The following is a 21,205-nucleotide window of genomic DNA, read 5'->3' as shown; positions in this document are numbered from 1 at the left end:
TTTAGGGGAATGTTGTTGAAGTTTTAGGTCATTGAGTGGTATACACATCCTTAGCCTGAATCTCTATTCTTTCATCCAACATGTGCAGGTCAGAGGTTAGATTAAATACCTACTCTCAGAATGTCCTTACAAAGCTTCGTCCACCTCAGGATATGTTCCCGTTCCCCAACGAGTCCATCGGACTGTAAAGTTCACCTGAGTGAATGCTGTCATGTCCTGTCAGGTTGAACTTTCCCTCGCCTTCATGGGTGTCTGCTCTGTCATGTCTTCAAACCCTTAGCTTCACTTTTCTTGTCCTTTTGTAACAGGTTGCAAACACAAGGCAGGTTGCAGTTGCTAGGGTTATGGACGTCTGTTTGTCTCCCCGTCCGTGGCTCTCAATTCTACCGTGAGTAGTGATTGTAGCGAGGGTAAACATCTCTGCCGGCCCCCGTGGGATGGTCACGTGACGGAGCGTGTGTGCGCATCGGTGGATGTGTGTGCAAGCAGCAGGTTGCTCCCTTGCTCAACCAGCCATGCTGTGTTGACTCTCTGCACACAGAGCTCTCTGGGCAGTAAATAACATGGTGCCTCAGCCAAGGGCCCCGGACAGGGCCAGTAGGGGGGTCAAGACGCCAGCAAGAAAGAGAAAATGTCTGCCTCGCAGGCTCAGAGATACTAAATCAACAGACAAGAGAGCGAGCGAGAGGGAGGCAGGTGGATTTGACATCCCTCATGCTGAGAGGCTTGATGTTAGACCTGTCACTGAATGTAGATGTGTTTGATCAAACACATTTAGAAGCAAAACAAGCAAATGGGTCGATGGCAGCTACCTGGTGAGACAAATTCAGAATGCGATAATATAAAAATATATAGGCCATTCATTTAAAAAAATAAATAATCAATCATACCAAAACTTAAAATCTTCTAAAAGTTTACATTTACGTTATAGGATTTGCTGAAACATCATATTATAAATATGAATGAAGAGGAATTAAAGTAGTGATCCTGTTACATGGTGCCTTGTTTGTGTCAGGTAACCAAGGCGTGATGAGTTGGAGTTGGAGGCATGTGACGGCATTAAGGATGGCGGCTGTAGTTTTTTTTGGGAGACAGGTGTCAAAGCAGCGAGGAAAAGCTCTTACCAAATAACCAAAGATGACTAAAATTAGAGGAGCCTGTGACAGGAACTGTTGTAAACACGTACACAAGCGTACACAAGGAATATAGTCAGAGCGTTATCTCTCACAGGTGAATATGTGTCACTTAAAGGGCGTATGACTGTATACTTTGGACCACCATGCTTCCCACAACCCTGACAAAGAGACCAAAGCGGGCACTTTCTTCATGCGTAGAGATGAACGGATAAGACATACACTCAGCATCGGGTTACCTGCTAAAAGGTGTTTGACTCTAGACCTAGGCCCTGCTCCAAGATGCAGATTAACTGGATCTTTCTCAACTGAACTGAACATGAACTGCTCCGGGGTTTACTTTGCAAAGTTATCTGGATAAAGCTGTGATAACGTGCCTCATGAAAAGAGTTCTTTTATGAAAGGCCTCAGTTACCTCCTCTACGAAACCAACCGTAGTCATCTTTTGGCCAGTTTCATTTTGACATATTTCCAGCTGAGTGTTTGTAGAATATTCCCTCTTTAACTTGTGTTTGTTCTCTCTTGTCCGGCGTCCCCTTCATCCCTCTCTTTGTCATTCCCGAGGTGTAACACATTTATCTCTCGTATGAAACTCGACAACAGCAGTCTTGTCAGTATTAAGCTATGTGAGTATAGTTGTGTATTCATGCCAAAGATCACCCGGTGTTCTTGGGTCAGATGGGTGAAAGGCACCTCGGACAGATACCGTCTTGGTCCGGAAGGTGTTCCTCGGTTACTGGGAACACGCCATAAATCTGCACCCTGCCCTCCTACCTTTTTTTCCTTACTCATCTTGACGGTCTTCACATCCTCCCCCCACACTTCTCTGAAAGGCGTGATCGTTGCTCCTCCTTAGAGTAATGACAGGGAGAGAGAGCCGTGTGTGACACCTCCCCATCAGACTATAAATCAGGCTTATTGAGAGGCCCACCCTAAGCCTTGTGATCCACATGCAACACAAACAGATTCCACCCTTTACTTTCTGTCCATTTTGGGTACATTCAGGGATGGGTTCCAACCCTCGATACAAGCACCGTACACCAAATTTTAGGGTCAGATTTGCTCATTTCTTTTATTATCATTATCATTTCATTATCATAGTGTGGCATGGTATTGACATCAGTGTGAAAAACAAACAATATCCTGCCTTATTTGCATTGACACCATCCGTAGCATGAGTTTATCCTCTTCTCGACACATAAACACCCATCAGGGATTCAGTTTCTTGGCACTGATGCTATAATTACTGTATATCGGTGAACCTCTGCTCCTTCATGCTTTCTTAAAATAAAATCAGAGATATGTCATCGATGCCCGTGGGGGAAAGATGGACTCTGTCTGACCACGTTTGCTAATAGTCCCTCTGTTCCTCCTCATACATATTCACTTATGATAGCTTTTTTCTTCATCCTTGTGTTGTGTCTTGAGCGTTGAGTTGTCTGAGCTCCAGTCTCTGTTCTAATAATATGTTTTCACTTATAAGACGTTGTTTATTCCGAATATATGACTTTAAAATCTTACCTGCGGTTGAGCAGCGTGACTTGAATTGGCGGGGAACGGTGTTCGCACTTCAGATGCTTTATTTACTGAACTCGGAACATTGTTTAGCGTTCTACATTCCATAATGCTCGTCTGTTCCTGAACCCCAGTTCAGACCTTATCTCGGCAAAGACAACAGCATTTTTGTGGAATGAATTCCCTTTATGGTAACGAAAAAGACAACATCTTATCAGTCTGTAGCAGGATGTTAGAGGTTACCTGAAGGTCTAATACGCACAAACACACGTCACTCTGGAACCTGGATTCAAGCTTTCATTTCAAGCCCCCCAAAACGACGTTGTCGTGTCAACGAACGGACACAACGCAAAAATGCTCCTGCGTGTTAATGTTGAAAACGTTCCCTCGGTCTCTCTCGCTCCATGGCTGTGTTTACCTGTATCCTTCTCTCCAAAGACCAGGTATGTTGGAACTCCCTAGGTAAATATAGGGAGGGTGTGAGAAGAGATGTTTTACCTGGCAAGTTGACCTTAGCATGTTAATCCGTACAACTTGTGGTTTTGCAAAAGAATGTCACAATCAGTTTCCGAGTCGAATCTAATCAAAACCAGCAGTGAATGGATTGCATTATAGTAGTAGTAGTAGATCTTTTCTGTTGGAGTCATATATTTGTGTTGTAATATTACCCTTCCAACCCTGCACAAGGATATGCACCTGCTCTGTCCTGGATTGAAAACTGGCTCACCTAAGAATGAACTTCAGTCTTGTATGTCGCTGCAGACTGAGCTGCGTGTAGACGAGGTCGGCTTGTGGCTTTGAGCTCTCTTGTTGGCAGTTTTCTTTGCAGCAACACATATTTGTTTCCTCAGGCATGCCGATGGAAATATTCCCTTCGACTCAGATAAAGACTCTTATTTTGCATCACGAATTCGCTGGCAAAATAGCCTGCGCTCAATATCTTTCCTTCAATAGCCCTACAGTCACAGTGGTTGCGACGATATGACTTAAATACCACTCGGTTGCTTAAATTTGAGCGTTGATTCATCTTGTGGATAATTTAAGGCCTTATTTTAGATTCTTCTTCAAGAATGTAAGATGGCAAAAAAAAGAGAGAAGAAAACAAAAAAAAACTGGAGTGAATAATTGATATGAGCAGACATGGACGCGACCTTTAAATTACTGATGAGTTTAGCTTCAAACCTGTGACACTGGAGGCCGCGGCGTCCCAGACTCCTCGGTGACACGTGCACACGAAGGAAGTGAGAGCCGAACACCCACACATGCACCTGCAGAAAAGTCAAACTATAAATAGCATGTGCCTGTAATTTTAAGGCTACTAATTTCAACTTGTGTAAATAGCATACCTTGAAATTAGTGGGTTCACTTTTACAGTCATGTGACTTTAGTCCCAAATGAAACATCATCTTTACGTTTGAGTCAGCCATCTATTGATGTAACCTGTTATTTTGGCCACGTGATAAGTGAATGTCTGTCTGTATGTATTCAAGCAAGGACCCAGTGATCAACTTATATGCCTTTTTGACTTTTCTCTAGTTTGTGTGCTGTGTACATATGAGTTTGGCTGGGAACGGAGCAGTGTTCTCCTTCCCTGGCGAGCACTGCTGAGTCAGTCGGGGGGGTATATAATTACACATGGGTGCCCATCAGCAGTCTGAGAGCCTCCTTCCCCGGCTTCACCAACAATACAAACTCCTGTACTCGCAGGGCTCAGCCTGCAGGCAGCCAAACCACTCAACCTGAGCCGCGCTATCAGTGGAGGCCTGCTCTGCCCCGGCCTTCCACAGGCTTCTTGCACTCCCGCATTATCATTCTCACCATTAGCTGCCGGCTCTGTGGGTGGATCCATGAGTCAGCGCAAACAAATTCCCGGTCTCTGATGTACTCGCCTCCGCTCGGTTCCTGGGATAGGAGCAAACAAGTGAATAAGTACAGCCAAACAAGGTATGACTAAGTCTTTCACATGGTGCGATGATGAATAGTGTTTTATCGTGGTCAGGGCTATGTAAACTACTGTGCCCACGTGGTCATGGGAGTTCAGCATATTGCCATTCAGTGTAATTCAAAAGTGGGTCAGGGTTTCTTTACATTTCCAAAGTTAGAATAATACAATCGTCCAAGCATTTTTAAGAATTTAAATAAAAAAACACATTCCTTCTCCCATGCCTTCTCCATTGTCTCTTGTTGTTCAGGCCAGGTTAGCGTCTGTCTGTGTGAGTGCTGCTGGTGATTCATGATGACTGGGATTTCACACTAAGTGCTGTTTTACACCGTCTGACTGTAGTGGTAGTGACAGCCACAGGTGATGGCCAGGGCCTGAATGGCCATGTCGAGGCCCGCTTCACATCAACTGGAGTAATCGACCTCAACCTTTAAAACCCCCTCAATCATTAATCACATGCACGGCGATTACACAGCCTGTGTGTTTAGGGATTTCACATGAGATGTAGCAGCAAAGAATGGAATAATCCCATTTGTCCAGCTGATCCGGGATCTGAGTTAGCAGCCTTTTGCTAGTCAGTCTGCTTTTGTTAATAATAGGTATCGTTGCCTAAATTTACCCTTGATTTAGAGGCAAAGGTGTCCCCCGCATTAATGAACCACTGATCCACTCTCACTGAGATTTCACACTTGGACGAGCCAATCATTATAATGGAGAAGGCTGAAGGCTGCAGGGACACATCTCTGTACGCAAGTATGACGACTAAAGCTTATTAGTGCTGTGTCTGATTCCTTTGCGCTGAGTCATTAGCATGTCAATAGAGGAGAGACACAGGCGGACGGGGGACATTTTCAAAGACTTGGTCCACGCCTTTGGATTTTTTTTTTTTTTTTTTTTTTTTTAGAGAAATATTTGCCAAATTAATGTGCTTTGAAAAAAATGCATTATTCATTAGGTGCGTTGAAGCTTCAGTGGAGCTTCAGTGGAGCTTCAGTGGAGCTTCAGTGAAGCTCCGTTAGCGGGAAACCAGGCAACCGTTCAGTCTAATTAACAAGCAGTATGTCTGGAGAGCCTGCTGCAGCCTGGCCCTCTACTGTGATGATGGTTCACATTCACAGTCATAGTCAAATACACAATTGTACACATTTTACATTTTACATTAATGTTATTTTGGCAGCACAAACAGAAACCCCACATAACCCAGTTTTCTTGTCAAAAGTAGTGCACGTTCCACAAACCACAAAGTGAACAGGAGGCTTTTTGATGTTTTGTTAACACCTCCCAGACAAACCAAACCATCCAGCTGTGAATGTATTATATTCTCCAACATTTTATTGGCTTGTAACACTATAAAAACAAATAACGTCCTGCATGAGAGGTATTTCAACATTGGAAAGTTATTAAGTTTAGATGTCACCCAATAAAGGCCCTCAGATTGTAGATCTGGTTCCCTCATGTGCCCAGTGGACCACTCCCTGCCCTGGACCGTGGAGCACTGGAGCCCTGCTGACATGTGGTGATGAGGGAGCTAGTGATGGCTTCTTGGACAATTTAGAAAGCATCATTTCTTTCTGACAGATCGGGGAGAAGATCTGTCATGGAGAAAGTGATGCTTTCGGAGATGCATTCGTGGGCGGATAGAGACATAATGCTGGGCTGTCAGCATTATATTGCAAGTTATAGCGTCTCTCCATATATCTTCTGTATTTGCCTGAGGACTAAGTCCTATTTTTTTGTACCGGGATTGAACTTTTACTTTTAGGATGATCTTTTTAAATGAGACAGAAAAGAGTCAAAAAATACGTTATGAAAAGGGAAATTCAAAAGTTACAATGTTGTTCAATGTATGTAGAGAAACTTTCCTGAGCCCCGAGGCTGTGACTGCAAATGCTTGCTCATCATTAATAATGATGATGATGTTCTTTTTTTCATCCGGTTGGTTGCTTCCTGCACCACCTGGATGCTTCTGTTCAAACGCACAATGTTTGCATGCGTTTTGAATTGATAAAACTCAGTTAAAATTCCTGTAAGGTGCAGTATGAGTGCAGTTAGTGTGTGTGCATGCATGCGTGTGTGTGTGTTGTATACTACAGTATCACAGTTTGGAGTAATTTTATGCAGGCACATTTTTCTTGCTGCTACTGTATGTAATGAAGCAGTCACTGAGAATACCCATGTGATCCATCTCAAGTTTCCCACAGAGAACCGGTTCCATTGGATGAAGCGAAAGGATCATTTTTCTGCCATTATGAATAATTATTGCGCTGCGCTCAACTACGTGCATGTTGTGGACTTTACCGTTTGTTTTTGGTCTCATCGGTCTTTGAACACATACACTGTGCTCACTTGGTAGAAACACTGGATGACGAAGAAGGGGGAGGAGGAATAAAAAAAGAAAAAAAAAGAATGCAAAACAGCAGGCGAGGGAGGACAAAAGAAAGTACCCTTTTTTTATGAGTTTTATCTGTGGTAACATGTGGACGCAGCAGAATAGCACTTAATGCCGGCGTGGTACGGCACACAACCCGGCAACGCCAGGGGCCACAAAAGAAGCGACACTGTCTGCTGAGTGTGGAACCAGAACAACAATAGTGTCTCTGCAGTACAGACGACACCAGGCTGCTCGGTGCCAGCGTGTTACTGGCTCTTTGAGTGTTTCTGTGTCTCTGCCAACCTGGACCAGAGTGGCACAGAGGACGCGGCTTCACCCCCCCGCACAGTTCATTGTCCTCTATCAGCAAACGTCTAACCTATTATGTCCACTTTAACCAGCCTGGTCTCTCTGTTGATAGTGATAGGGGGTAACGCTGCGTGATGTGCACTCTGCCCTTTACTCCTGCCATTGTTCTCCGCGTTGCTGCAGAGATAACATGGCAATCACCGGGGCAGCATCTCGTAAAGATGGGCCTGAATGGGACGTCTGGTTGCAAACAACACTCGCACGTACATGAATGCAAGCAAACCCAACCTTTTGAAATCAGCGTGACACAGAGTTCTGTACTTCCCGTGCACACGCACACATCACACACCCAGTAAGCATACTCTTCATGTAGCCTCAGGGCCAGGTGTTGAGAGGCTGCAGAACATTAATAACTCTTCTTGGAATTTTCCTGATAAGCTTTACTCTTTACCACTTATTTCCCGATCATGTTGAACAGAAATAGTTTATTTTTAAAGGAAATCCAGGGTTAAAGGTCTGTCGGGCTGCATGAGTACTATTTGTGCTCGTGTGGGAGTTTTCTTTTCAAATGTTTCTTATTTTCATGTGTAGGAGGGGAAAAAATGAAAACTATGTGGAGATTGGGTGTCTCCCGTGCTGTAGTTTTAGGCGTGCAGACACTTCTCTGTCCCCGCTTGCCCAAAAAGGCCAATCAACTCACAGCCCAACACTGTTGCTCGCACAGGATGGCACACAGACGAGCCGAATCCTGCCCAGGGCCTGGTGATGCTAGCCACTTCTGCCTTGAGTCGAATCCAGCCAGGGCCCAGGGAGACTGTTATTGAAGAGAGACAGACAGCGGCACAGACAGGGTGATGAAAGACGCAAAGCGGGTTAGCTGGATGGGTGAGCGATGATGAGCGGGGAGAGAGGGAATGGCACATGGCTCCAATCACTGCTCTTTCTCTACCTCTCTTTATCTGTCTTTATCTGTCAGACTTCCCCCCACATTTATCCTCTCCCTTTCTCATTTTCTCACTGTCTGTCTCCTTCACTCTCTCTCTCTTTCTCTGCCTTTCATCATACAGTATGCCTAGTCTATTTTATTTATTCAATTTAAGCTCCTCAAGTGGCTTTTTTTTTATGGATGTGCTTGTTTCTGAGCCTGGAGTGTGTTATTTTTGATTGCTTCAGTTCGCCGATTAACCTCCAAAGAGATTTCTTTTTTTTTACTACGTCTTGATTTCTTCCTCTTGAGAAAACTTTTGAAATGCCAGAGCTCAGAGTTTCAACTGAAACTGTGTGTTGTTTTGGGTGGGTGGGGCTCATGCTTCTTCTGTTTTCGGGGAGATCTGAGGTTAAAGGGCGGGGCGTGGAAGTGCGAGCGTTTGTCATATGGATGAAATTATGCGTTTCGGATAACTTTTAGTGGCTTATGTTGGAATGGGCGTGTGTGCATCGAGACTTTTCAAATGTGCAAAGCAGTCTGCAGCCTGTGTTTGTCGACAGCATTTCCATGTTGACTCGGAAACCAAAAATTGTGCTTTAGGCTTATAGTCACCCTCCTTTTTTTGGATCGCAAATGTGTTGATTGACAGACTGGCTTTCTGCAGTGTTTTGAACACCATTTCAGCCCGCCGTCATTGTTGTTCAGAGCCTACGTTGATGGTTCGCTTTGTCATTCTGAGACTATATTTCAGAAACGGTATAAAGGTGTCTCTCTCTCCTCCATCTGTATTTCAATGAGAGCTGACACAGGACTCCGGAGCCGCGCTCTAAAAAGGAGCTGGGTCAGGCGGATGTCTGGTTCTCAGTGTTGTTGTGCCTGTGACAAAGAGAATAGACAGCAACCTGAGACTCGCAGGCCTGTTTGTTTCCTGTTAGTGCAGATTATCACATTTCACCAGCCAGGAGGGACACAAACCGAGCATCATGGGAGAGTGACATTCTTAGCTGGGAGATGTTTGTGTTCTTATTTAACGAGACGTAGAAATCTTGGACCGTGGGGTCAGACGCTGTCTGCAAGTTTGTTTGCATGTAAATCCAGTTACGTAGGACCTTTCCTTATACATGCAGGCGTTCATTTCACACAAATGTCAAGAGTTCAAGGTCTGTTTGATCTTTGTAAACAGTTTCCTCACAGGTTAATCGAGCTATGATGAAGTAGAGGAAATTTGGTTCTGGCCTGTGAGGTAATATTCCAATGCATTCGGCTTGAGGACTAAAGGATTGTCTTCTGACTCTGTGACTCAACCAGTTTGGCTTAATTATGTATTGCAACAGAGCACACCGTGTGCCCTCTCAAGGAAACGTATTGACATCTCGCCCGTGTTGAAACGTCTGGTGTTTTTATCTTAGCAAGCACTCCCTTTTTGTCGTATCTACTTTCGCTCCAGATGAAATCACAATGCTCGCATAGCTCCGAAAAGAATTTCCACCACGTGTGATGATCCATCTCCATCTCCCGCTTGTTTCCTGTGATCTCAATCTGCGGGTTCACTCTCCGAGCCGTGCCGTCACTCCCTCCCCTACGTGGTGTCATGTCGAGCTCTTCTGTGTGATGTTGTTGCCACATCAGATAGGCTGTTGCTCCCCAGCAGAGTTCGTGTTTGGCGTCCAAACAGCGGAGAAGTAATAGCGGCTTGGGGAAGGGGGGGGGGGGGCAGCCAGGTCAGCGGCGGAGAAGGGGCGGGGTGAGGGCTTTGTTAAGAAAAGCAGGAATTCTTCCGGCTGGCAGATGAAGTCAGTGCATTCCTCCAAAGCAGCTCCCTATAGGCAGCCAGTGGAGCAGAGCCAGGCACTGAATGAGGGGCAACATAATGGTGGGGCTCAGTATTCAACACCTCCCATTGAGAACCAGAGACAGACAGAAAGAGAACACCATCTGTCTGACTCTGGGTGAAGAGTTGTCTTTTACCCACCTAGGCTACAAAGTTTCACTTACTGTGCCAAGTTCTATGGATAATCCTACCGCCGCCCGAGGCATTTCTCTCTTTATGAGCACTGCGGTATTTTATTACCTTGTTTTGAAGCTTAGCTGTAAAAGTAGAGGCGGATTAACTGGGACCAAACATAACTATATTCATTTAGGTTAAAGCAGCTGCCCAGACACAACCTGCTAATGCTCTATGAAGTCTGATGAGACCCTTTTCTGGTCTCGCTGAGGGGGGATCAAATGAGAGACGCACACTATCTCTCCTGCCATGTTTTTATGTATCCCACACAAACACCCTCTCCCAAACATAGACACACTTGAGTTGTTCCACTTTCCCTGTCCGTTCCCCTCGGCGGTAAGCTATCATAACGGCTTTGAAGGAGGGCAGCAGAGCGTTTAATTGGGTTACAGATTGGCATTTATGCTTCCAGGTCCACAAGATACTGCCGGGGCTCTTATTAACAACTCGAAACTTTACAAAATGCTGCTCTATCTGTCGACGGCCGGTCTCTTGATTCAATCATACTCTCACTCGGCACAGGACATTTTTGACGTCAGCACTGTTTGGTGTGGAAACTGGTATTTCAACAAAATGACTTACGTGTGTGTGTGTGTGTGTGTGTGTGTGTGTGTGTGTGTGTGTGTGTGTGTGTGTGTGTGTGTGTGTGTGTGTGTGTGTGTGTGTGTGTGTGTGTGTGTGTGTGTGTGTGTGTGTGTGTGTGTGTGTGTGTGTGTGTGTGTGTGTGTGTGTGTGTGACAGCTTGCAGCATGTTTGGGTAAGATTACATCATGATCAGCGAAGCCTTTAGAAAATCTTGTCTTTTTCCTCCCAGTAACTCGCCATTGTTTCTACATTCACAAAAGTCTGTTCTTACATCCGGAAGATTGGATTTCTGGATTAATCATCAGTCATTTCAACACGGCTCTAACGTGTCTCTCTGTTCTTGTCCTGCCAGAGCGAAGTGCCATGCAGTGTTGAGCTGAGTCAAGCCGGGGCTAAAGCGATCCGTTTTTGAAGACCATCTTACCCTTCGCCTCCTCCTGTCTGGACCCAGATGGAGCTCAAAGTGTGGGTGGACGGAGTGGTGCGTGTCGTGTGTGGCCTCTCTGAGGAGACATCCTGCCAGGATGTGGTCATCGCTCTGGCCCAGGCCATTGGTGAGGACCTCAAACTCTTCTCTGCTATGATATCATCAGGTCATCATGTTATGATCCCCAGCTTCCAGGCCGATCAGTTTATCTCCCAGCCTTAAGAGATTAGATAACAGCCCTGCAATGAGAATGTGATGGAGACAAAACAAAAGTACCTGTACGTGCTAAAGTTGTTGTTCTGAACTCACCTTTTCATTGACCCAAATTGAGTATTGTGTCTGATTGTCACGGGGTCAGTTTGGATTTCCTGCCCGTATATCCTCCGGCTTTATTCAAGCCTTACACTGCAGCAGCGTTGAACAACATAAATCCAGATTTAGCACTCTCCTCCTTCCATGAGTGAGCTGCCTGCCAAGTCATCAGGGAGGGCTTGTCCTAATTTCAAGGTCCTTGTGGAAACTTGAGTGTATTTGAACATTTTTACATGTTGTTGTGCGAGTCTTACGCAGAAGCCTTTTATTCCAATCCTCAGAGGCAGAGATTTAAAGGTATCGGCATCATCATAATGCATGTGATGTCATTTGTTACTTAGCGCTACTTGTGCAGAAGCAATGTGAGGAGTCTGCTCAACTGCTTAAAATCACAGTGGTGAAGAATGCTCACGACTGGTTTATGTAATGTGCTTTTTTTTTTAGGAAAACATGTTGTCACGCGGCTTCTCCAATTTGATGCGGTGGTGTTTTAGGCGACGTAGTAGTGTTGTCTTTCAGATTGTAACTTAAGTGTCTTTCTGTCCATCTTTGTCCACAGGTCAGACAGGCCGGTATGTTCTGATCCAGCGTCTTAGGGATACGGAGAGGCAGCTGTTGGCCACAGAGAAGCCTCTGGAGTCTCTGGCTAAGCTAGGCCAACATGGCGGTGAAGTTCAGTTCTTCCTGCGCCGTACTGGCCCTAGCAGCAGTGATGGACCCGGCTCAAAACCGGACAGACCAAGCCCCCCTCCTCTGCCAAAGTATCCTGAGCCAGAGACTTCGAAACGCAGCCAGCCTAAGAAAGCCCTCACCTTTAACCTGGGGCCATCCACGTCTCCCAGATCCAAACCCAAACAGTTTAAGATGTCTCCTCGGGACTCTCCGGAGCAAAGAGCCTCCCCCTCCCCTTCTCCCAGCCCTGTATCCACTCGTGTGCCATCCCCATCTCCATCACCACCTATAGGCCCATCCAAAGAGGAGGTCTTTAGGAAGGTTCTTCAGCAACAGGAGAGACTGAGGGCTATGGAAGCTCAGCTAGACACTCTAGAGAGGGAGTCGCATACCTGGGAGCGTCCCTACCCGTCTCCATGTCCTTCACCAGTTTCTGACGCTCACTTGCAAGAAGAGATGGACGCTCTGGAAGTGGCGATGCGCAGGAACCAGGGCGAGCTTGCCCATGAGCAGTACTGGGAGGAAGAGCTTCAGGCAGAGTCGGAGAGGGAGCGGGGAATGAGGAGGAAACTGGGGGAGCTCCACGCCAAGCTCGACGACTGCGGACGGCGGCTCCACGAGTTCTCTGTTCGCTCTGCTCAGCTGGAGCAAGAGATCCAGCGGGAAAGCCAGACGGAAGGGAAAGCCAACAGACCCGAGGACTCCCTCAACGCCGTGAAGGCAGAGCTCCAGAGCCGGGAGAATCATGGGACAGACTTGGAGGAGCAGCTATCTGAGACTGAGAAGGCTCTGGGGAAGGCTGAGTCTCTTGTGCAGGTAAGGAGAGAGGTGCTGGCTCTGGAGAAAGGGTTATAAATCCACATCAGCCCACGTTTTTGTCACCTGAGGGGTGTAGCACAGACCCTCTTCTAGCCATACTGTAAAACTGTATCCCTCTCCTACCTGCATACTGCAGCAGAAACACAACAGTGCAGAGACACTCGAACACATGATTTGTTGTGGCATTTTTATATAGAAATATTTTTTCAACAAATTCCGATGACATAACTGCTGTATCCTCATATCCTACCTTGTATGAAACATGTTTTATTGTCTGACAAACTATTTACAGCTCAGCCAAACTGGTTGGGCAAGTATTATCTTGTATGCATGAACTGAACACATAATGGTGTGTATATTACATTGCCAGTATCTACATATTGCTGTACCCTCTGTATGGAAAAAGGAGATTAAAGAGGATTGATTTGTAGAACAAAAGAACCTTTTATTGAATCTACTCAGCCTCGACTTATGGTAGTTTGTGGAGCCTATTGTCTGTTTACTTTTGCTGGTTGTCATAGATGCGGCTATATCAATAAAAGCCGAACCCAGTTTGAAGACAAACTTAAGTTTCCTCATGACCCACATGGAACCCAAGACTCGGGTATCAAATTCACGGAGCTCATTCAGACTCTCGGTGATTAAATTCCACTTTTATTGTACTATGGTTGATGGTGTTTTGAACGTTTTGGTCACAAGGAAATGGAGCCTACTGGACAAATTTGTGGTGTTTTCATATCTTCATTAGCAAAGACCAGCCAGACTGAAAGACCTTTGTGTAATATTTTCAATCCGCTGGGCTACTAGTAATAACTGGCTGCAAAACTGATTAAATCACAACGATAAGCTCATTTGCTTTTCAGTCAGTCGTCCTTGTGGGAATGTGTCTGACTCAACAGATTTAGTTCCTAGTTGATGGAACAGAGAGGGACTGTGTCATGATCAATTTGCCAATTATGCAGAAAGCAGAACAGAGCTATCAGGCTTTTGTTTCTTCATACGCCCTGGTATAATAAGTATCACCATGTCATAACCGGACTGTGAGAGATTATAATCCAAAAAAACACAGAGTCATTTTGCCACCCAGGCAGTAATCGCCTCCTTTAAATGATAATACTGGCAACATAATACTGTATAATAAAGCTCAGTGTATAGTAATGGAAAGGTGTGCGTGTGTTGCCACGTCAATCATCAGTCAGCTGATGGGTCGAGGCTGCCAGCCCAGTGTTTAAGTGCTGGTGGTGATGAGCACAGCGTTCCTGTCATTAGGCTAATGGAGGCAGACCTGCAGGTGTGAACCGCCTCAGCAGGCTGCCTCAGCCCAACATCAATTACATGTACACACACACACACACACACACACGGGCGCTGGGAAACGAGGACGGTAGCACACTGCTGCTTCCTGTACTGTTTGCAGACACATTGATTAAGCACAAATGGATAGTCGATTAAGACTGATTGACTGGCCTGTTTGTGTGCATCACAGTTTAATCTGCCGGTGCAGAGGTGAGGCCACGGTCTCCATGGAACGTCTCTGAACTCTCATGTTTTCAACAACTGGGAGCTGATGAATATTCTGGCCCCCCCTGTGGCGTCTCCTTGATTAAAACATCTTTGACATGCAGCAGGCAAATGAGCATTTTTAAACATCCATCTTTGAGAATATGCCTCGGGCTGCTGGAATCTGTAGGAATTTGGAAAAAAAAGATGCTCATGGTAGTTGCAGGACTTTGATAATTCATTGTGGCTGAATGGTCTGATGATGGGTGACGGTGATAATGGCTCTCAGTGATGTGAGACTAGACTTAATGACCCTGCTGCCCCCTTATGGTGAAAAATTGCAATTGTATAGTGGATGCAATGTGATTTAAAGGCAAACCCTGTGAACACATTAATACATTCTGCTGTTGGTCTCTTATTAATGCAGTTATAAGTTAAGCCACCTAGAGCAGAATTATATAAGGATTAGCAGGCATATCCTGCTCATCCCATTTGTACATGCTGCACCCATTTACAGTCAGTTTTCAGTAAGTCGGCGCTGACTGTCTCGCTGATCCATGTGCTATTCCTTCTCAGGTGAAACAGGAGGAGCTGGAGGAGTTAAATAAGGAGCTGAGGCAGTGCAACCTGCAGCAGTTCATCCAACAGACGGGTGTCCTGCCCGCACACACCCACTCACGCACAGAGCTGCAGGAGCAGCTGGAGCAACTAGAACTGGCCCATCTCCTGCAGGACGAATACAGGAACGGAGGTACGGAAACGCAACACGTTGTGATGCTCAGCTGTCGAAAGTTAGATGACCTGCCCTCTAAACGATATTTGTGTCTTCCCCCATCAGGCCACAGTGCCGCTCAAATGGAGTCCCCGCCTCGCCCCACTGCCAAACAGTTCCTGGGACATCCGCGCAACCTGCAAAACCCTCTAGTGTCCAGTCTCAACCCTGAGGGTGTGTATGTGTGAGACCCTGCTGCTTCCCAAGTCCATCCCGCTCTGCTCCTCTCCCGCCCCTGCCCGTCCCCCTGGTCCCAGAGCCCCTTGCCCCCATACTTTCTACCCCGGCTTGATTGGGTTTACGGCTGCCAGTCTTTTGGTGTTGGGTAGAGGAAGCATCTGTACGGCGGAGGTCCCTGCTACTTCTCAGCAGCTTCCCTGTGCTCCACCTTTAAAAGCTGACAGACTTCTTTTCTGCGCCTAACACCGTATTCTGCTGATTCCTGTCTTGTTTTTAACATTTTCTCATGTGTTCCTCCTTTAATTCTGTGGCTTTATCTATCCTTTCACAATGTCTCTTCTCCCCTCCTACTGGTTGCTTCTGGACTAACAGTAGCTGCTTTCTTTATACTTTAATACATCCGTAAACATGCTCCTAACTCCCCCCCCCCCTCTGTAAGACAAAGCGGCCTTCCCGCCCTCAAGTCAACCATCGTCTACCGACGGCTGCTTTTCACCGTATCTCCACGTAGCACATCGATCACACTGGGAATGACTGTAGCAGACATTCTGATTGTAGCGCTTTTTTTACACGGTGACATTGAAAGACATGAGACCGATGCCATTTCAGTTTGCCTTTTATGTATGGATACTATTTGTAAGTAAGGGGGGGGGGGGGGGGGGTTATCTATACAATGCCTTGTGCTTTGGTGATGCTTTACTTCCAAAGAGCAAGAGCCTTTCACAGAAGGGCTCTGCAAAAAATGTATTTGCACTGTCCCATTCTCTTCCTGTGTGAAGCCGTGGCCCTGGTTTACCTACAGAGAAATGTGTCTTTCTGTTCCCCTTTCTGCTCTGCTTGAAGACAACTTATTTCAGGAGCTTATGGCTTTTGCCGAGCTCCGTGCTAAAAAGAAGTGATGCATTTCGAAAAAGTAGCGCAACAAGGCCACGGTTTGTTCAGATATCCTTTCTTTTCCTCCACTGGGGTGGATGCACCTGGTTTCTTTTGCTGTCGTCACACCACACGTTTGACCTGTCATAACTTGTATCGTGCCTCAGTGTACTGTAGATTTAGGGTGAGCTTCCTTACCTAAGCCCGTATAACAAGGCAAAAGTTGGAAGCTGCTGTTTTCAGTGCTTTTGGCTGCCTTCATTACTGTTATACCCGAATAACCATCCAAAACCACCTGAAGCAATATTGACTTTTATCACAGCACTTATCATCTCGTTATCACTGTTCTGCCGACAGGTCAAAGTGGCTTGTGTTGGAGTGTGCACTCTCTCTATACCGTCGACATTGTGGTGTTTTCTTTGTGGGATTGTACAACTGCTCCTTGCTTGAGAAACTATTTCCGTGTTTGTTAGAGAAACTTGCTTGAAACCGATTCCCAAAATGCTCCTCTTGACTGCAAGACTTCGGTCGTGTGCGGGTGACATTATTGGGTAATTAACCCAATAACGAGTGTCGTGTCAGCTACTGCTTCTCATAGGCATGTGTGAATATCTGGATCCACCACAGTCTCTCCTGTTGTGTCTTAGCTTAAACATGTTTTTTTTTCCAAACAAAGGGATCATCATCCCCACTTATTTTTGTGTGTCTTGCAGTCCTGACATCCAGAGAGTCGTCATGGAGGTAAAACATGGACCGCAGGGCCAAAGGAAAGTTGTTCACTGTTCTGTCACCACCCCCTCTTATTTAACCCCTCCCCTTTCTTTTGGTAACTCACTATTTAATCGACCATGATATACATACTGTATATACATAAGACAAATATATTTACAGAGTTTTGCTACTGTAAACACTGCAAAGTATCTGTATGAAATGTAAAATAATTTAGAACCTTTTACCTAGAGCAATTACAGTCATACTGTGTATTTAAATATAATAAAAATGTGCATTGTGTTTTAGATAACCTTTTGTTGAGTGAGTCATTTTACTGTAACCCCTTTCATCTACAGTTACTAGGAGTGGATTTGCTGCACATCAAGCCGGCAGTAAATAATTAACACACCAGTGTGCACTTTTTAAAAACTACAGTGCCATGAAGCTCCTATGTGAAATGCATTATGAATATGTTATGGGTACTGAAATATGCATGCTCTCCTCATAGCTTGCGGTATATGGGTCCTGATATGCACGGTCATTTCTGTGGCGTTTTAAAGCCGGTATTCACAGGTGGCTGATGGAAAGTTCATGAAGTGCATCCTCGGAGTTGGAAACGTGGCAAACATCCTGGTACCGCGGCCTCGGCTGATATGAGTGATGTAATGCAGTATATCTACAGGACATGTGACCGTAAAGGCAAGGGGGTCTGAAATGATTTGTGAGTGCTGACTTGACTTATTTCAAAAAATATGTTCATAGATTTAAAGTCTATGAGTAAGGAATGTTTTTATTAAAAAAAAAAAATTGAGGACTTTATCCCTCTCTTTAAATTACACAACTCATTGTTTTTATCTATATTCTGTCATTTCTAATTAGCCGTCTCATCAGACCCTGGCGTGATGTGATAAAACGCACACGTGCACAAAGTCAGGTCTCAGCACAACACTTTCCCCTCCACCCCTCCCTGTTTGTTTACCCCGGAGAGTAAATAAACTGGCCGTCACACAGAGTGACTTGAGCTTCTCTTGTGCTCTGGCTCACCCCTGACCGAAACCCTGTGGATTTCTATAAATACTCTCATCTGCTCAAACTTAACCAGGTAAAATCCCAAGCAGACGCATATTTTCTTTCCATTTCAATATATACACAAATTCACGTCAAAATCTTTGCCCAACACCACTTTGGTATATTTTTGTTCAAGCTTGACACGTATGTGAAGATATCCAGCTTTGATATTATGATTAATTGTGTAGAATTGGATTTTACTGAGAAGGTTTAGAGCTGTCTGGCTTGGCAGGGGTTAGATAATCCAAATCCATGTTTAGTTCCCACTGTCTGGACAAGCCCACAGCATGCTGCTACGCCGACGCCTGCCTGTGGACACGATGCACACTGCACATATCCAAAAGGCTTTCTCTTTGTATTTCCCACCAATTACCTTCACATTAAAGATAATGATCCCATATAAAGTAGAGAGAAAAAAAAGCCTGGGGCCAGTGTTGTATGAAGTGAAATACATCCAACGTCCCCCACTTCAAATCTAAACTCAGGACTCCAATCTCATAGACGGGACATTAACAGATTATGATGTTTCAGGACACCAGGCTGAGTGAATTGCTCATACACGTAGACCCCCTTCCAAAATCTACTGTGGAGATGAATGTGAACGGGCTGCTATGGTTGGAACATTTCAAAAACTGATCGATGCACATTCAGAACGGGCAGCGGGGTGTCTGGGAAAGCACCTCCCTGTTTGCCGGAACGAGAGTGAGCGTCTGCACGTCCACATTTATGATGATGAATGGGGGCCACGAGTTAATGAGTCTGACATACTGCACTTATCTATTCCTCTGTGTCACAGTGAGTCATTATGCACTGATGGGAATGAAACCTCCTCACCGACACCAAGAAAATGTATCACAGAGTCAAACAGAAAGACACACACGTGATGCTTCAATTGATTTGAGTAGAAACTTTACTTCTCACTTGACAGATATCGTCTACAAACATGCATGTTACATCATACAATAGATTTGGATGTTCTTACTTGGAACAAATTTGTAAATAACTAGAAAAATGGCATTTAGTGTGTAGGGGGTGGAGACATTACTGTAATTTCCCTCACCATTTTGTATTAAAACAAAGTTCAGTGTCTTTTTTCAGTTTCTTTTTCTTGCTGAATGCCCCCCCGGGGGACCTCTTAAAAAAAAAACTTCAAATGGGAAACAGTATGATGATGATGATTATCATGTCACACAGATGAAAAAGAAACTAAAGCAAACCACTCACCACTTGTCTCGACGGTAGGGGGCACTATAGAGGTCGGCTCTATAGGGGGCAATGCACAAGGCGCAGGCCCTAAATAAGGAACAGTATGTGAACACAGGAGGAAGTAGGCTACAGTACACATGGAGACCACTGAGGGCAGTCACGTAGGCCTGTCCCAGCAATGTGCACGGGACGTGATCTAGGGGGGGGGGGGGGGGGGCAGCTTGTAGATCTAGGTGTTTGTCTTGTCCGGCTGTGGCTTGCTCGGTCTCGGAGGAACCAAAAACTGGGGTGCGTTCCCAAAAACAGGTTAGCCGCTGTCACACGCACAGTGGATCTGGCAATTGGCACAATGTGCGTTAGTCAGTGGCTTACCTGCTCTTAGATCTCAGATATTACACTGATAACGAATGAGCGCACACAAGCTGTGGACACAACACGTACAGGGGTGTAATAAAACAGTAATAAATCACACACGGTCAACACCATTTAGTATATTCTGTTCTATAATGCTTAGAACACACTGTTATTCAAAATGAATGTACACGAATGAATCAAATTCAAATAAAATCGACAAAATCTTTTCACACCCTCTATTGTCCCAACACTGTACAAACTGTGCTGCAACTACAGATCTAGGAATGACAGCTGTTTCACTATTATCTATTTATCTATACATTAAAAAATAATGCTTTCAATTTCAATTATCACGAAAAAGTTAAAAAAAAAAAGAATAATAACATTTGACAGCTGTGGAGAAATGTACAAATTACACCTGATGATACGTCGAATGTGGCCTTTATTCACCCACCATATAGATAGAATAAAGAATAGCGTCCGATAAAGGGAGCTACTTACCAGTCCCAAGTTTTCTTTTTGTTCTAAAAGAAAAACATATTTCGTTTTCCGGGTAGGACCTGAGCAGCCATCTACCTGGACATCTGAATAGTTTTTTCCTCTACAGTAAATCACGGTGCATGCTTAAAGTTAGGTGCGTTTGGAGGATATAGTGTAGCCGACACCGACGCAGAAGTTCAGATCACTTGCACTACCCCTACCCTGCCCACTGCCCTGCATCTGCAACCCGACCTGGTTATGCAGATGAGCAACCAAACTGGCGTCAGGCACAGCCAATGGGCTGCCGCGGTGAAGTTAAAGGACACGCCCATTGTGGATAATCGGCGAATGCAAATCTGCTGGAAGCGGGGCTCAGGGGGCCATCACGTTCGGCCGACTTTGAGAGTTATAGTTGGGGTGCGGCGCGTTCAGTTCTGCACGTCGTACATTAGGAATAAACCATTCCGCCGTTAACGGGTTCTCGTCCCGGTAGATTATTTCCTGCAAACAGCGATGCGACGCGTTTTTTTAAAAGCTTAAATAGGCGAACCGGATGAGACGGATGCGACTGGAGGTGGGTTAAGTGTGCTGTAAGCCGGTTTAAAGGTCGCCCCTACCCCTACGGTGCGAAGTGGTTGAACTCGACTCACTTGTGTACAGTGTTGCCATGAGCGGAGTGTGGCTGTGCACGTACCAAGGATGCAGCATGACAGTCTGATCTGGTGATGACGACGAGGAGGAGGAGGAGGAGGCGATGATGATGATGATGATGAACACTCAATTATTAAACGGAGTGAGACTAAAGGACTCAACGACATCGTTAACACATTTTATAGCAACCAACACGATTTGAAACCACAATTTTTTATTTTTTATTTGTTTTACCCTTTCAATCTAAATAACACGTGGAAAAAAAGTTAGGTGCTTTTTAGAACTTCAATATTATTGCACTCCAGTATTAGATTAAATAATTGCAATCATATCAGTAAATTGAGATATAATAATACATAATCAACAACATATTTAGTCGCAATTGAATATTA

General features: G+C 45.2%; 1 protein-coding gene and 1 long non-coding RNA gene across 3 annotated transcripts in view; one reads left to right on the top strand and one right to left on the bottom strand.

The window, feature by feature from the left end:
- Positions 1–17,364, top strand: part of rassf7a (Ras association domain family member 7a) — a 31,912-nt gene extending 14,548 nt beyond the window's left edge. For both annotated transcript variants that reach the window (XM_084018299.1, XM_084018298.1), the window contains exons 2-6: positions 11,141–11,342; positions 12,087–13,015; positions 15,095–15,269; positions 15,357–15,464; positions 17,057–17,364. In XM_084018299.1, the coding sequence (XP_083874425.1) occupies positions 11,240–11,342; positions 12,087–13,015; positions 15,095–15,269; positions 15,357–15,464; positions 17,057–17,088 (1,347 nt within the window). In that variant the 5' untranslated portion in view covers positions 11,141–11,239 and the 3' untranslated portion in view covers positions 17,089–17,364. The remainder of the gene's footprint in view (positions 1–11,140; positions 11,343–12,086; positions 13,016–15,094; positions 15,270–15,356; positions 15,465–17,056) is intronic.
- A 1,650-nt stretch (positions 17,365–19,014) lies between these two features.
- On the bottom strand, positions 19,015–20,359 carry LOC311018085. Its single transcript, XR_014597682.1, has 2 exons — positions 20,184–20,359; positions 19,015–19,662 (listed from the first exon to the last, which is right to left on the bottom strand). It is a non-coding gene; the product is annotated as an uncharacterized lncRNA (long non-coding RNA).
- Between the last annotated feature and the right edge of the window lie 846 nt (positions 20,360–21,205).

Source organism: Eutrigla gurnardus, assembly GCF_963514095.1.
Source record: "Eutrigla gurnardus genome assembly, chromosome: 9".
Lineage (NCBI taxonomy): Eukaryota > Metazoa > Chordata > Actinopteri > Perciformes > Triglidae > Eutrigla > Eutrigla gurnardus.
The sequence above is the reverse complement of the archived record's forward strand: the minus strand, read 5'-3'. Positions and strand labels throughout refer to the sequence as shown.